At 49.5% G+C, this 13,510-nt stretch overlaps 2 protein-coding genes across 2 annotated transcripts in view; both read left to right on the top strand.

Annotated features, from left to right (window-relative positions):
* LOC306923493 (fatty acyl-CoA hydrolase precursor, medium chain-like) overlaps positions 1-13,510 on the top strand; it is a 55,823-nt gene that overhangs the window by 19,361 nt on the left and 22,952 nt on the right. The gene's annotated exons all lie outside the window — the stretch shown is intronic.
* Positions 1-13,510, top strand: part of LOC306923204 (carboxylesterase 1D-like) — a 32,984-nt gene that overhangs the window by 18,661 nt on the left and 813 nt on the right. Inside the window, exons 2-10 of the mRNA XM_079501230.1 lie at positions 10,316-10,449; positions 10,540-10,693; positions 10,823-10,930; positions 11,025-11,168; positions 11,367-11,507; positions 11,843-11,920; positions 12,457-12,610; positions 12,718-12,861; positions 12,975-13,047. Of these exons, the coding sequence (XP_079357356.1) occupies positions 10,319-10,449; positions 10,540-10,693; positions 10,823-10,930; positions 11,025-11,168; positions 11,367-11,507; positions 11,843-11,920; positions 12,457-12,610; positions 12,718-12,861; positions 12,975-13,047 (1,127 nt within the window). The 5' untranslated portion in view covers positions 10,316-10,318. The remainder of the gene's footprint in view (positions 1-10,315; positions 10,450-10,539; positions 10,694-10,822; positions 10,931-11,024; positions 11,169-11,366; positions 11,508-11,842; positions 11,921-12,456; positions 12,611-12,717; positions 12,862-12,974; positions 13,048-13,510) is intronic.

A 13,510-nucleotide genomic window follows, 5' to 3' on the forward strand; every position in this document is an offset into this window, starting at 1 on the left:
TTGACTGAGTAGAGGTCCTCAAAACTTATTTTCCCTTTGGAGTGGTCATTGTGGAGGAGCAGTCTCAGGTAGAACACATCTCCAGCTAGGGGGCTGATGGTGTGGACACGGCCAATGGAGAAAGAGTCGTTTTTTCTGAGTTGCCACTTGTTGTTTTTGTAGGTGTATTTGTGAGGCATGTCAACATAGCGCTGCATGGTCAAAGGGTTGTAATCTGGACCCTTGGCTGCCTTCTGTTGAGCATTCAGTTTGAAGAAAGCAGTCATTCACTAGTAGGAATAAACACACCATTGGGGAGGTTTAAGTGATTTATTGACAGTGAAGGAATGGAGGGATGCAGGAGGGATGAATGAATACGGATGTGTAGGTTCCGGGGGGGTCGCCGACCCTGAGTCTTTGGGGAGGTGGTCGAATGGCACTCGTCGTGTGGCGTTCGTCGTAAGGCGTTCGTCTTACGGTGCGCATGGACGATATCCCCCGCAAGAACCTGAGAAGGAGAGGAGAGAGTTTTGTTTAATAGGTGGTGAAGGGGTGGGGGTGGGTTGCGAGAAGCCTGTAGGAAGGCGGCTAGTGTGCGACGCAGCGACGCGGGCGAAACATGGAGGATTCTGGGTGGTACTGGGCAGGTATAAATAGGGACAGGTAGATTGACGTGGGGGGCGGAGAGTGGCATGAAGGGCAGGGCCAATGTGCGTTTCTCCTCCTCCTGAACATCTGTTGTTCCAACTCCATTTCACTAGTAGGAATAAACACACCATTGGGGAGGTTTAAGTGATTTATTGACAGTGAAGGAATGGAGGGATGCAGGAGGGATGAATGAATACGGATGTGTAGGTTCCGGGGGGGTCGCCGACCCTGAGTCTTTGGGGAGGTGGTCGAATGGCACTCGTCGTGTGGCGTTCGTCTTACGGTGCGCATGGACGATATCCCCAAAAGGAGAAACGGGGAGCGACTACTAATTAAGGGAAGGGCTGTTCTAAGGCAGAGGAGGTTCGTACGGGTGGGACTGGTAGGCTTGGGAGGCCCATCTGCCAAGCAGGTGTACGGCGTGGTCCTGGGGGCCTCGGCTGGCGGCGGTGGATGCGGTGCCGATGTGGAAGGAGTGGCGTGGAAGTTGTCTGAGGGAAGTTGTCTGCGGGAGTCGCTAGGGTGTTGGGGATTTGACCGTGGCGATGGGAACCGAGCTGCGAGGCCGTGGTTCCGGTTGCGTGGGCGAAAAGGAGGTCTGGGGGTCGTGGCAGCGTCTGGTGCGGACGTTGTTAACCGGGGTTCCGAGGACTGACGGGGAGCAAGCTCTGGTCGTGGAGGCATGAGTAGAGGGGTGGAGTGGCCGTGGCTAGCGAAAGTGGCTAGTGAAGGCCGAGGGCGTGGCGAGGTCTAGGGAAGGGAGAGTTGTAGGGGCGGAGGAGCGAAGTGGCCGTGGCTAGTGAAAGTGGCAGAACCTGAGGGAAGGCGGGCGGCACGAGGGAAGGTGGGCGGGGCCTAAGGGGAGGCGGGCAGAGCCTGAGGGAAGGCGGGCGGCGCCGAGGGAAGGTGGGCGGGGCAGGCTGGCAGAAGCCTGAGGAAAAGCGGGCAGAGCCTGGGGGAAGGTGGGCGGGGCCTGGGGGCAGGCGGGCAGAGCCTGAGGGAAGGCGGGCAGCGCCGAGGGAAGGTGGGCGGGGCCTAAGGGGAGGTGGGCCGCCCGACCAGAGTACGGGCTGCCAGACCAGTACGTGCTACGTGGGGAGGGGGACGGGAGAGAACGGAGGGGTGGGGGTGGGGTTAGGGGAGGGGTGAAGGGACGATGGGCGGAGCCATCGCCGGATTAGCTGTGAAAGAGAGGAGGGGGGACGGGGGAGGGGGGGATAGGAGAGAGGGAGGGGGGACGGGGGAGGGGGGGATAGGAGAGGGGGGGCGGGGGAGGGGGGAGGGGGGGATAGGAGAGATGGAGGGGGGACGGGGATAGGAGAGAGGGAGGGGGGACGGGGAGGGGTGGGGTGGGGGGGGTAGGGGGGGGCGGAGGGGGGTTGGGCGGGGCGGCCGCCGGACTAGCTGTGGAAGGGTAGGAGGGGGACGGGGGAGGCAGGCGGTGCCGTCTGGGGGAAACTGAGCGGGGGGGGGGGCGCGCGGCGCCGGGAAGAGGGGTCAGGATCATCATCATCATCATCATCGTCGTCGTCATCATCATGGCCTTTATTTAACTCTGAGTACAATTGAGGGGCAGGCCCTCATGTTCAATGTAGCCGGAATACAAAACACAAAATCAACAACATGCACTAAATACAGCAATATCGAATAGGTGAATTGTAAAACAGAGTGTGTCCAAGCTGAAAGAACTGGGTGAGGAGGGTGGGAGGGGTGGGGGGTAGGATGACGGGAGGGAAGGGAGTTGGGTGGAGCCATCGGCGGAGGTGGCGGGGTGGCTGGGGGGGGAGGGACGGTGGTCAGAGCCATCACCGGATTGGCTGTTAGGAGAAAAGGAGGGGGGACGGGGGCCTGGATGAAAGGCCGGGAGCGTGGCTGTCTGACTGGCGAGAGAGAGAAAGGGGGGGGGGGGCGGGGGGAGGGGGGTAGGAGGGGTCGGAAAAGACGCTGGGGGGTACCAGCGTAGTGTGAACGCTGGGGAGATCCAGCGTAGGGTGGAGGGGGGCCAGGAGGGGGGGGTAGGCGGGCAGAACCTGGGGAAAGGCGGGCAGAGCCTGAGGGAAGGCGGGCGGAGCCAGGGGGGGCGAGGTGGGCAGAAGGAAGGGTGGCGAGGGATGGGGGGGCGGGGGAAGTTTGAGTCGGGAGGGGGGGGGGGGGGGGGGGGGGGGGGGGGGCGGTGGGGGGTGGAGCGGCCTGCGAGGCGGAGGAGGAAAGGAGGGACAGGATGGACGTGAGGGTGTGGGGGCAGGCGCTGAGGTGGGGGGGTTTGGAGGGGTTTCACTGATTGTGGGGATTGTGCTGGTGGAGGGGGGGAGCTTGGGAGGGTTGCGCTGTTTGCGCTGTTCGGAAGAAATGTGCCATGTGGGGGAGGGGTGGTGGGGAGAAGTGTGGAAAGGGTGGAGGGGAGGGAGGAGGTAGGGCTGAAAGAATGGCTGGGGCCTGAGGGAGGCGCTGAGGGCGTGACTGGCTGACTGGCTAAATGAATGGCTGAAAGAATGGCTGGGGCCTGCGTGAGAGGCTGAGAGCGTGAATGGCTGACCGAACTGGCTGAAGAAATGGCTGAAAACAATTTAGGCATTTAGCAGACGCTCTTAATCCGGAGCAATTTACATTAGGCAAGAACAAAGCAAGGGCATGCATCACGTATAAAAAAGCATTTATCATGAAACATGCGTAAGCTAAGAACGTAACTAGAACATAACTATATAAGACACTATACATATAAACGATGCATATATACAGTACTATGCTATGACTACATGCAAAGCAATTATTGTGCTGTCTACATGACAAGCTATACGTCTGTTGAAAGGATGGCTGGGGCCTGAAAGGGGCGCTGGGAGCATGGCGGAGGCTGGGGGCGTGACTGGCTGGCTGGCTGCATGAATAGCTGAAAGAATGGCTGGGGCCTGAATGGGAGGCTGGGAGCATGACTGGTTGACCGACTGGCTGGGAACCTAACTAAAAGGCTGAAAGAAGGGATGGGAGCATGGCTATCTGACGGACAGAAAGGCTGAAAGGAAGGCTGAGGCCTGAACGAAAGACTGCAAGTGCTAACACGCTGTAGACGATGCATCTACAATTGTACAACTATGCAAGCGGCACATTTGTTATGTCCATATCAAAAGAAGAAACAAACATAGTGAAGCCTTGCTGCGGGGAAAGCACTGTGCAGTGCAAACCAATACTATTAATGAAGGTTGCGTGGAAGCCTATGGCCGCAGGGAGAAACACTATGGAGTGCAATCCGTTAGCTGGCTTTCAGCGACCCCGTGTGGTTTCAGCAAGAACTGCTTCTGGTTGTGGCTGTCACGGAGTGATGACGTGACAGGCTGCGCGTCAGTGAAGCTTCGGGCATGAATGGAAAACCCTGAGCTACGCTGTGGCTTGTGACAGTTGAATGAAACTTAGCTTTGTGAGTTGTTGCATTGGTGGGGCGGATGGATCGTTCTGCTTGGCTCGAACGGCGTGGCTCTGGAACTGTGGGTGACGTCGTCTGATCGGTGGGGGTCCCGTGTCGAGACGGACGGTGTGCCGGTTTTGAAAGTTGGGGCGGGAGGCGTCTGTCCTTGTATCCCGCAGCAAACGTGTTGGTGAGCCTGGGTGGCGTTGGAAGTACGGAGCCGGTAACGGAGTTGGAAGCCGTGGATGTTGTTGTTGCTGGAGCCTGGTGGAGGACAGGGACGTCGTGGCTATATGGCGGCGGGGTTTATGACGGACGAAGGAGGTAGAAAGCTGGTTCCGTGGACGACGGTAAGTGAAGGAATAGTAGGATATTAATCAATTTTGCGAGAAGCCTGTAGGAAGGCGGCTAGTGTGCGACGCAGCGACGCGGGCGAAACATGGAGGATTCTGGGTGGTACTTGGTACCCCATGGTTATTTGGCCGCAAGTGCAGAGATGCATACTTCTACGTTGATGTGGCAGTTGTATCGGAGGCTGAGGTAGGGGTTGTAGGGCACTACCCAACTGTTGTTGATGTGGTTCCCATTTTTTTTGCAGTTCGACCACCATTATCTGGAGAGCGACGACGGTAGATAGGATAGCTTGTTTTGTCACCAACTGTTGTTCTGGGCTGGAAGGGTTTGGGGAAGTTCTTCTTGCAGGCTTTGCTGTTGGAGCCGGCTTTCTTCTGCAGAGCAGAAGGTCCTGCTCTGCTAGAATGAGGAGGATGTGTGAGTGAGGCAAGCCGCGTTTTTGGAATTCTATGACCAAGAGGTTGGCAATGGCTAGGCCAAATATGTGTCTTGTGATGAGGTCATGCATGATCTGATCTTTCTTTAGTTTGAATACCCGAGCCACCAGGTCAGGTCGGTCTTGGGGTGTCTGGCCAGGGGTGAGGGCAGCAAACGATCTCTGGCCAGTGAGGATTGCAGGTGACCGTGATGAAAAGGTCTGGCTTTCGCATGTGGCGGACTATGGCCATAGCGTCCTGGAACTTGCTGTGGTACCAGCGTGGACTGCCATGGAAAGAGCTAGCAAGGATGACTCTACACACAGATGGAGCACTCCGTTCCCGTCTACGCACAGCCACAACCTGTTGGAGTTGTTTGAAGCTGTCAGCTCGTAATGTCTTCTGGTTATTGCGCTGCCAAGTCAGCCTCTGGTTCTCGCATGTTATCCAGGCATTGAGGATCCATTCTTGGAACAGTCTGCCTGCCTGGAAATTGTAGTCGCTCGCAGTGTGACGAATGTTCATGTGATAGGCAAAGAACTCACGGGCTGTGAGCCTTTTTTCATCGTCCACATGCTTGAGAGCACAGTGCCAGCCAGATGTCCCATCAATGAAGAGGAGGGTGAAGTGGAGGGGCATGGCTTTGGGATGGCGGTCAGATATGATTTTCAGACCTCCACCACATAAGTGGATGACCAGATCATGTGCCTGTTCGTTGGTGACAATGCGAAGTTCTTGGAGATTGGAGGGGGCATTGTAAACACCGGAATGTCCTCCCTGTGGCCTGGCTGCAGCACTTATGACAATAGTGCCTCGCTGTAGTTGTTCTTCTGGGGTTTCAAGGAATTGCTTGAAATCTTGGACAAAAATATTGTGCAGGTGAATAATGGTGTGACGTTCATTTCATGAGAGTCATGTAATAAGTAGAATGTGGTCAGTATGTGAATGTGATATTTTTGTTGAGGCAGGCAATGGCAATTTGTGGAGGCATTCAATTGAACTTATATGTGTAGTGGGACAATGTGATAGTTGTATTAGAGTTATTGAGGTGAAAGTGTAGATGTGAGTGTAGTGCGTTGGTTACCTTACCTGTGGCCTCTGCTGTGGCCATTGGCTGTGTTGTAGCCATCGTGTGCTGCTGTTTGTCCAGCTTATGCTGAGCTGAGAAATGAAAATGGTAGTGTATGTGAATATATCTGCAGTACATGTAGGTATAACACACATATGCGTAATGCATTGAGGCAGAGGGCAACATATCTGAGGCCTTACCTCTGGTCCGTCTCTTTCTGTCACGCGTTTGCGCCCGCCTGCGCTGAGCTGGGTATGGATGTCAGTAGTGTGTGTGTAGACACAGAGGTACAAAATGTTATCGACATGTTATGCAGAGATATGTAGATAGATGTCTCTATACAGTGTGTCAGGATGCTCGGTACCAAGCAGTAAGGTTATATGAATAACAGAAGTCAGTACCTCTGGCCTCAGCCACGTCCAATGAAGGTGTCTTGGCCATTTGTGGAGGAGTGCTGCCCTGGTGTTGAGCTGTGAGGTGATGTGTAGAGAGATAGTATGAGTCATGTAGAGCACAGAGTGTGAGTGTAGTGTACATAATTAATGTAGGTTATGTGATGAAGATACTGCAGTATCTGTGGAGAAAGAAACAGCAGTGTATTGCATTGTGCAATGTGCTGTGCAAAGTGTAGTTTCGAGCAAGTTTACCTGGTACATGTTGTGCTGCAGCTGCTGGAACCATGCGTTGTGTTGGGGCTGTTGGCGTGTGAGTGGTGAGGGAGGGTCCATGTAGTAGTTCAGCTGCTTGATGCATGTGTTTGCGTGTAGCTGTTGGCGTTTTGCACAGTATGTGAGTGTAGTGGACACAATGCAGTAAGGGTAAATTTGAGTGCAACATATTATGTGAATGCATTGCCTCTGGTGTCATGCAGGTGCAAAGTAGGGGTGTGGACCAGTTGTGGTGTAGTGGCGTCATCATGGCGTTTTGCTGTGAAGTGAGACAATCATCATCAGCGAGTGTCAACATAATGACTTGTGCTGCTATGACATGGTGCCTCCGGATAGTAACTGGTTGTCTGAAACCCACACCGGTGTCCTACCTGCCAGTCCTGGCTGGAATTGCTCCAGCCAGTCTCCGACGGGATGCGGCTACGCTAGCCCTGGCAAGAAAAGCCCAGAAGTACGACTGGCACATCTTGCACAAAGCCACAACAACACCACAGCACCACCAGGCAGGCTCAAGTCTCACCATCCCTACAACGAGGCAGCTCAAGAGATGCTACAGTCGATTCCTGAGGACTTGTCCAGAGACGCCTGGCTGGCAGCATCCTGGAAACAGTCGTGGGAGACGGCCGAGCCCTCCCGGATCCATCAATACATCCGGGACCCAGCAGGTGGCGTAAAAGGAGAAGACATGCCACGCCATTTATGTACCTCGCTGAACCGTCTGCGCTGTGGCGTGGGACGCTTCAAGTCATCTATGAAGAAGTAGGGCCTATCGGACAGCGCGGCATGCGAGTGTGGCGAGCCTGAACAGACTGCCGAGCACATCATCACAGACTGCCCCCTATACAGCCCACCCTCAGAGACACATCATCACAGACTGCCCCCTATACAGCCCACCCTCAGAAGCTGGCCTTTTTTACTTAGGACCAGAGACGAGGGCATGGCTGCATGACACTGAGTTGGCCATCTGATGATACACGAAAGAAGAAGAAGATGGTGCTGTGTGATGGGTCCCTGCCGCCACACAGTAAATAGAAAGGTGTCAGTGTACTGGGTACCTGTGGGCTGGGTGTCTTCCAATGAGTGGGTGTGAGTGTGGCCATGTAGAGTGTCTCGAGCAGGGTTGTGGTCGAAGTTTGGAGATCCTCATAGCGTTGTTCTGCAAAGTGTGATTGGACAGCATGCATGAGTTAGTGTGAATGTGCCGATGGCAGTTGTGGAAAGTGTGGTAAATGGTAAATGGTAAATGGTGCATTTATATAGCGCCTTTATCCAAGGCACTTTACAGAGATTGTGCATTACATTCACCCATTCACACACACATACATACACCGATGGCAGCGGAAACCATGCAAGGCACCAACTAGCACATCGGGAGCAATTAGGGGTTCAGTGTCTTGCTCAAGGACACTTCGACAGTAACTCTGCGGGAGCCCGGGTTCGAACTGGCAACCTTACGGTTACCATCCAGGCACTCTACCCCTGAGCCACCGCCGCCCCGCACCGTGGGAAACATAGGATAGTGAATGTAATGTGTTTGGTAGATGTATTGGAATGTGATGTGAGAGTGAGGGATGTGATAGAGAGGGATGGAGTGTAGTGGTAATACGAAGGACAGAAGTATTTACTTTTGGTGGGGGGCGTGTGCAAGGAGGGTGTGTTTGTCATTGTGGTGTGGGCGCCGTCACTGCAGTTCTCTGTGTAGTGAAGTCAGGGGGCGGGGCGGGGCGGGGGGGGGGGGGGGGGGGCATAAAGAGTAAGTTGGTTACTTGTGGTGTGATTTTACGTGTGTACAGTGTGCACAGACCTTAGAGTATATAGAGACGTCACCCGAGTTCTCCTCTCATCCACTTGCATTAAGTTGCTCTAAAGCGCATGAGGCGATTTCACTCCTCCTTCCTTGTAGGAACAGGGTGCATTCTGGGATTGATTGGGCCAAACACATGAACGTGCTGCCATTGCACTGAAACCGCGGTCACGTGTCATCATGAACGTGCGCAATGATAGTCAATGGACCAGCGCGTTCATGTGTTTGGCCCACGCTGCAATACCACATTCGGCCACTATGTCCATTGCGCCTCAGGGTTTCCTCCGGGTGTCGTCTCTATTCATATATACTCTAAGGCACAGACACATGTATTGTGCAGTGCATGTGTTTGTGGAAGGTTGTTAGAGCACATGTACCTTGTGCGGATGGCGCGTGGTGTTGTCTCGCAGCTCTGAGCAAGCGCATTCGGGTGGCGTGTGTCGTTCGGTATCCAAGGGATGATGTGCATTTCTTCGGCATGTCTTTGTAGGTAGCTGAAGTGGTTGAAGGAAGTGTTTTCTGCATTGATGACATACATTCAGAAATGTTATTGTAGTTATTATTATGGTATTAGGCTAATAATGGCATTGTTGGCAACAGTGGAATTGTTAGCAGCCCTTATTTTCAGCATCTACAACATAAATACAGAATTGGGTGCCAGTAGTTGTTTTACATGAGACATGGCGGAGTGTTATGCTTTTAATTATGCTAGTGTTATTATTATTAATAATATTGTTCTTGTCATGATGCTATTAATAATAGCCTAATTGGCAACAGCCCAATTGTTACCAGCCCTTATTGTTATAGTTGTTATTATTATGCTATTAATAATAGCATTAGCAGCTGTTATTTTCAGCATTGACAATCTAAATACAGAATTGTGTACCAATCTCTCACACACACACACACACACACACACACACACACACACACACACACACACACACACACACACACACACACACACACACACACACACACACACACACACACACACACACACACACACACACACACGTATTGTTATAGTTCTTATTATGCTATTAATAATAGCATTAGCAGCTGTTATTTTCAGCATTGACAATCTAAATACAGAATTGTGTACCAATCACACACACATGCACGCACACACACGCAAGTTGTAGTTACCTGTAATGGTGGAAAGAGCCGTAGTCAGAAGTAACGTCGTGTCCAAGTGAGTTGTGAAACTGCTGTGAAGAATGGTGTTGTGGTCGAGGGGGACACCGAGACACAATGCAATGCGAGAGATGCTTGTTTGTCCCGATGATGCTGCGTTCAGACGCGTATCCATATATGCGCCTCGGTCTCCACGCGGTCGTTCGCGCAATTGTCGTGTTTGCATTATTTTAACTGTACGGCAGGCTGTACACTGGTGTGTGTGTGTGTGTGTGTGTGTGTGTGAAATGTTCTATGAGCAGGGCCTGGCTGGAAACAAGTTCTTGAGCTTAGCCCAGATACCCTGGGTAAATATAGTAACTTTGCTTTGCTTTGTGTGTGTGTGTAGTGTGTAACTTCCGGTGGTGTTGTCGGAAGTAAGAAAGGTAACATGAAAACGTGTGGGTCACGTGGTCGGGTTTGAGCAAATGGGAGAGGGAATGTAGTGTTGCCAGGTCCGCGTATTGTAAGCGAGTTGTAGTGTGTGTAAGTAGCGTGTTGAATGGCATTGAATGGCATTTTTTCTGGGCTTGTTGAGGTGTTGTGTCTCGGCGTGCGGCGCGACATGAGGAGATAGATCGAAGGAATGACGCGGAGGGTAAGTCTGTGACGTCACTGTCGTGTGAGGGCAGTGTGTGGGACGGCGGTGTATGGCGGTGTTGTCATGACGTAGCTGTTGACTTTGGGTCCCTTGTCCGTGTGTTGGGGACAACTTCTTGGGGACAACTTCTCAATAATATATATATATATATATATATATATATATATATATATATATATAATCTGTATTTCGTTCCCTAGGTCATGGTCTGGATCCATGGTGGAGGGCTAGAACATGGCTCAGCCTCATTGTACGATGGTTCTGCCCTGGCTGCTTACCAGGATGTAGTTGTGGTTCTCATCCAGTATCGCTTAGGAGGACTGGGTTTTCTCAGGTGAGGAAGGCGTCCTAGCACTTTTGAGGAAGAATTTTGGTGCGTTTTCTCACTTGTTTTAGCGATTCCTTGATCGTGTGCTCTTTTCAGTACCGGAGATGAACAGATGTCAGGAAACTTTGGTTTACTGGACCAGGTGGCAGCTCTGCGATGGGTCCAGGATCACATCCACAACTTTGGAGGAGATCCAGGTTCAGTCACCATATTTGGGGAGTCTGCTGGTGGAGTGAGCGTGTCCCTCCTGGTACAGTACAGTCCACACAAAAATATTCTCTGAAACTCGACAGAGACAAAATATCTAAGTATGAATACACATAGGAATATATTTTAAGGCATAGCTATATTGCATGTTTTGTGTTGCTTGAATTATCAGGCTTTGTCTCCATTGTCTGATGGCCTGTTTCACCGTGGAATCGCTCAAAGTGGCACTGCTGCGATGGACTCACTATACTTGCCGCAACATCCTATGCCCATAGCACAGGTTATTTATCAGGATACTGCACTTATTTTTTGTATAAACAGTTAGTAAATATACAGTACACAATATGTAGTACATTGTGCCAAAAGAGTTATAGTATTTCTTCTTTAAAATAATATATTTCTGTGATCTTTATTGCCAGCTCTTAGCCAAAGTATCAGGCTGTGACACCACAAGCACAACAATGATTGCTGACTGCCTGAGGTCCATGGACATTGATGCAATGCTGACTATTGAAAAGGTTTGAGACAAATATTACAGTAGATATCTGCTGACATGATAAGTATTCTGATTCTGATATAACTGATATATTTGATTAAATCTGTGAAATATACATGTGTTTTTAATGAAATACTTATGTTGTGCTGAATGTTTGAGATGCAGGCTTCCATAAATATTATGCTATTTTAAATCTATGCATGTATGCTTTTCTCTCAAGGACAACAAGATAAGATACCCTGTCAATGTTGGACACTTCTTGACAAAACCTGTGGATGAACTGTACCAAAACCACAAACTTCTTAAAATACCATTCATAACAGGCATTAATAATCATGAAGGGGGCTGGCTACTACCTTGGGTAAGTACCAATGTGGCTTTGGGATCGAAAGGTCCCCGGTTCGACCTCCAGCTCCCCCTGGATTTGTGTTGAAGCGTCCTTGAGAAATACACTGTACCCCTAACTGGCTGCTCCCGTTGAGCAGGTGGATAGTACTTTCATGGTTTCCTCTGCTGTCAGTGTGTGAATGTGTGAATGCAATACACGTCATAAAGCTTAAATGCAATATTTACATTAACGCTCATATTGTTGTAACATTCAATGTTCAGAGTTTTCTTATGTTACTCAAAACTGTTTTTCTTCAATGGTTGTTCTCCAAAACAAACAAAAAGTAAACCTGATTGCTCTTCACTTAGTTCTATGCTCCTCCAAACTGGACAGAGGGAATGGACCGGGAACATGTCATGGATGTTCTAGCCATGTTCTATCCCCATGTAAGAGAATCACTGCCTCTCATTCATTTCATGGCCTGATTCTGCCATACGTTGTTGTACGATGAATAGTGAAAATAGCGATCTATACAAGCTTGCATTGCATCACAGCACAATGCCTTTTGTGTGCTTGTAAATCTGCTATTTTTATTTCCAGAATAAAATAAATGTTTAAAGTTTTTGAAAGTTTTTGCCTACATGCCCAAAATATGGATGCTAGGTTGAAAGCTGTTGTTAAACAAAGCTAGCGCATTGCGTCAAACCAACAATAACTCAAAGCTAGCCTGAAACATGACGGAGGACAAACAAAGAAACTCAGAGAGACAGATATACTGTTGCTTCTTAGACAATGGCTGAGAGGCTGAGCAGTGTGTTTATTTTCACTTCCTTATATACACAGATCACACGATCACGTGACCGGTATCAGGTCACGTGCTCTTAAAGGTATAGATACAAATATACATACAGTGATATATATATATACAAGCAATTAATGATCATACATTCCAACAGCTGTTAATGTTTTCTCTTTCCTCAAGCTGAAAGATAGCCAATTTAAAGAGCGGGTGGCAGATGAATATCTTGAAACCTCTGGAGATCCACTGAAAATTAGAGACAGATTTACAGAGCTGCTTGGGGACATTCTTTTTACCATTCCAGCCATTAAGACTGCAAATACCCACAGAGGTAACTGTACAATAAAGTAATGTAATCTTATGAATCATAATTCTGAGCCCGTTTTGCATTGAACATTGGAGTTGAAACTTGCATACCTAATTTTGTCTACAACCATGATGCAGGTGCTTCTGTATACCTGTATGAGTACCATTATCCACCCAAATTCCTGCAGGAGAGAAGGCCAAGCTTTGTTAGAACTCACCATACTGATGACATTGTAACTATATTGGGATCCTGCTTCATCACTTCTCATGCCAAATTAGGGAGTAAGTGTTTATTCTGAATCTAAATATAAAATAAATAGAACGTCAGATAAATACCTGCATATCTTATGTACATCAGAAGGTTTCCTAAACTACTCTCAATCACTCTACTACAGTATCATGTACAGAAGAAGAGGAACAGCTTAGCAAAACCATGATGAGCTACTGGGGCAACTTTGCTCGGACAGGGTACGATTTAACTGACTACTAGATGATGTGATGTGCAAGTCTAGTGTCATTAGTATACTCTTAATTTCTGTTCACAGTTAACCACTTAAACCCACTTTTATACTTCAAAAACTATCACAATATTTTGAACATGTCCAAATACAATTTACAATTTACAATTTAGGCATTTAGCAGACGCTCTTAATCCAGAGCGACTTACATTAGGCAGGAACAAAAGTATGGGAATACATCACATATATAAAATGCATTTATCAAGAAACATGCGTAAGCTAAGAACGTAACTAGAACATATCTATATAATGACACTATACATATTAACTATACATATATACTATACTATGCTATACATATGTAGGCTACTATGATGTGCTATGACTATACAATGCAATTATTGTGCTGTCTACATGACATGCTATAAGTCTGTTTCAAATGCTATCTAAGTCTAAAAAGTGCTATCTAAGGG

This window comes from Electrona antarctica, assembly GCF_951216825.1.
Source record: "Electrona antarctica genome assembly, chromosome: 5".
In the NCBI taxonomy this organism is placed as follows: domain Eukaryota; kingdom Metazoa; phylum Chordata; class Actinopteri; order Myctophiformes; family Myctophidae; genus Electrona; species Electrona antarctica.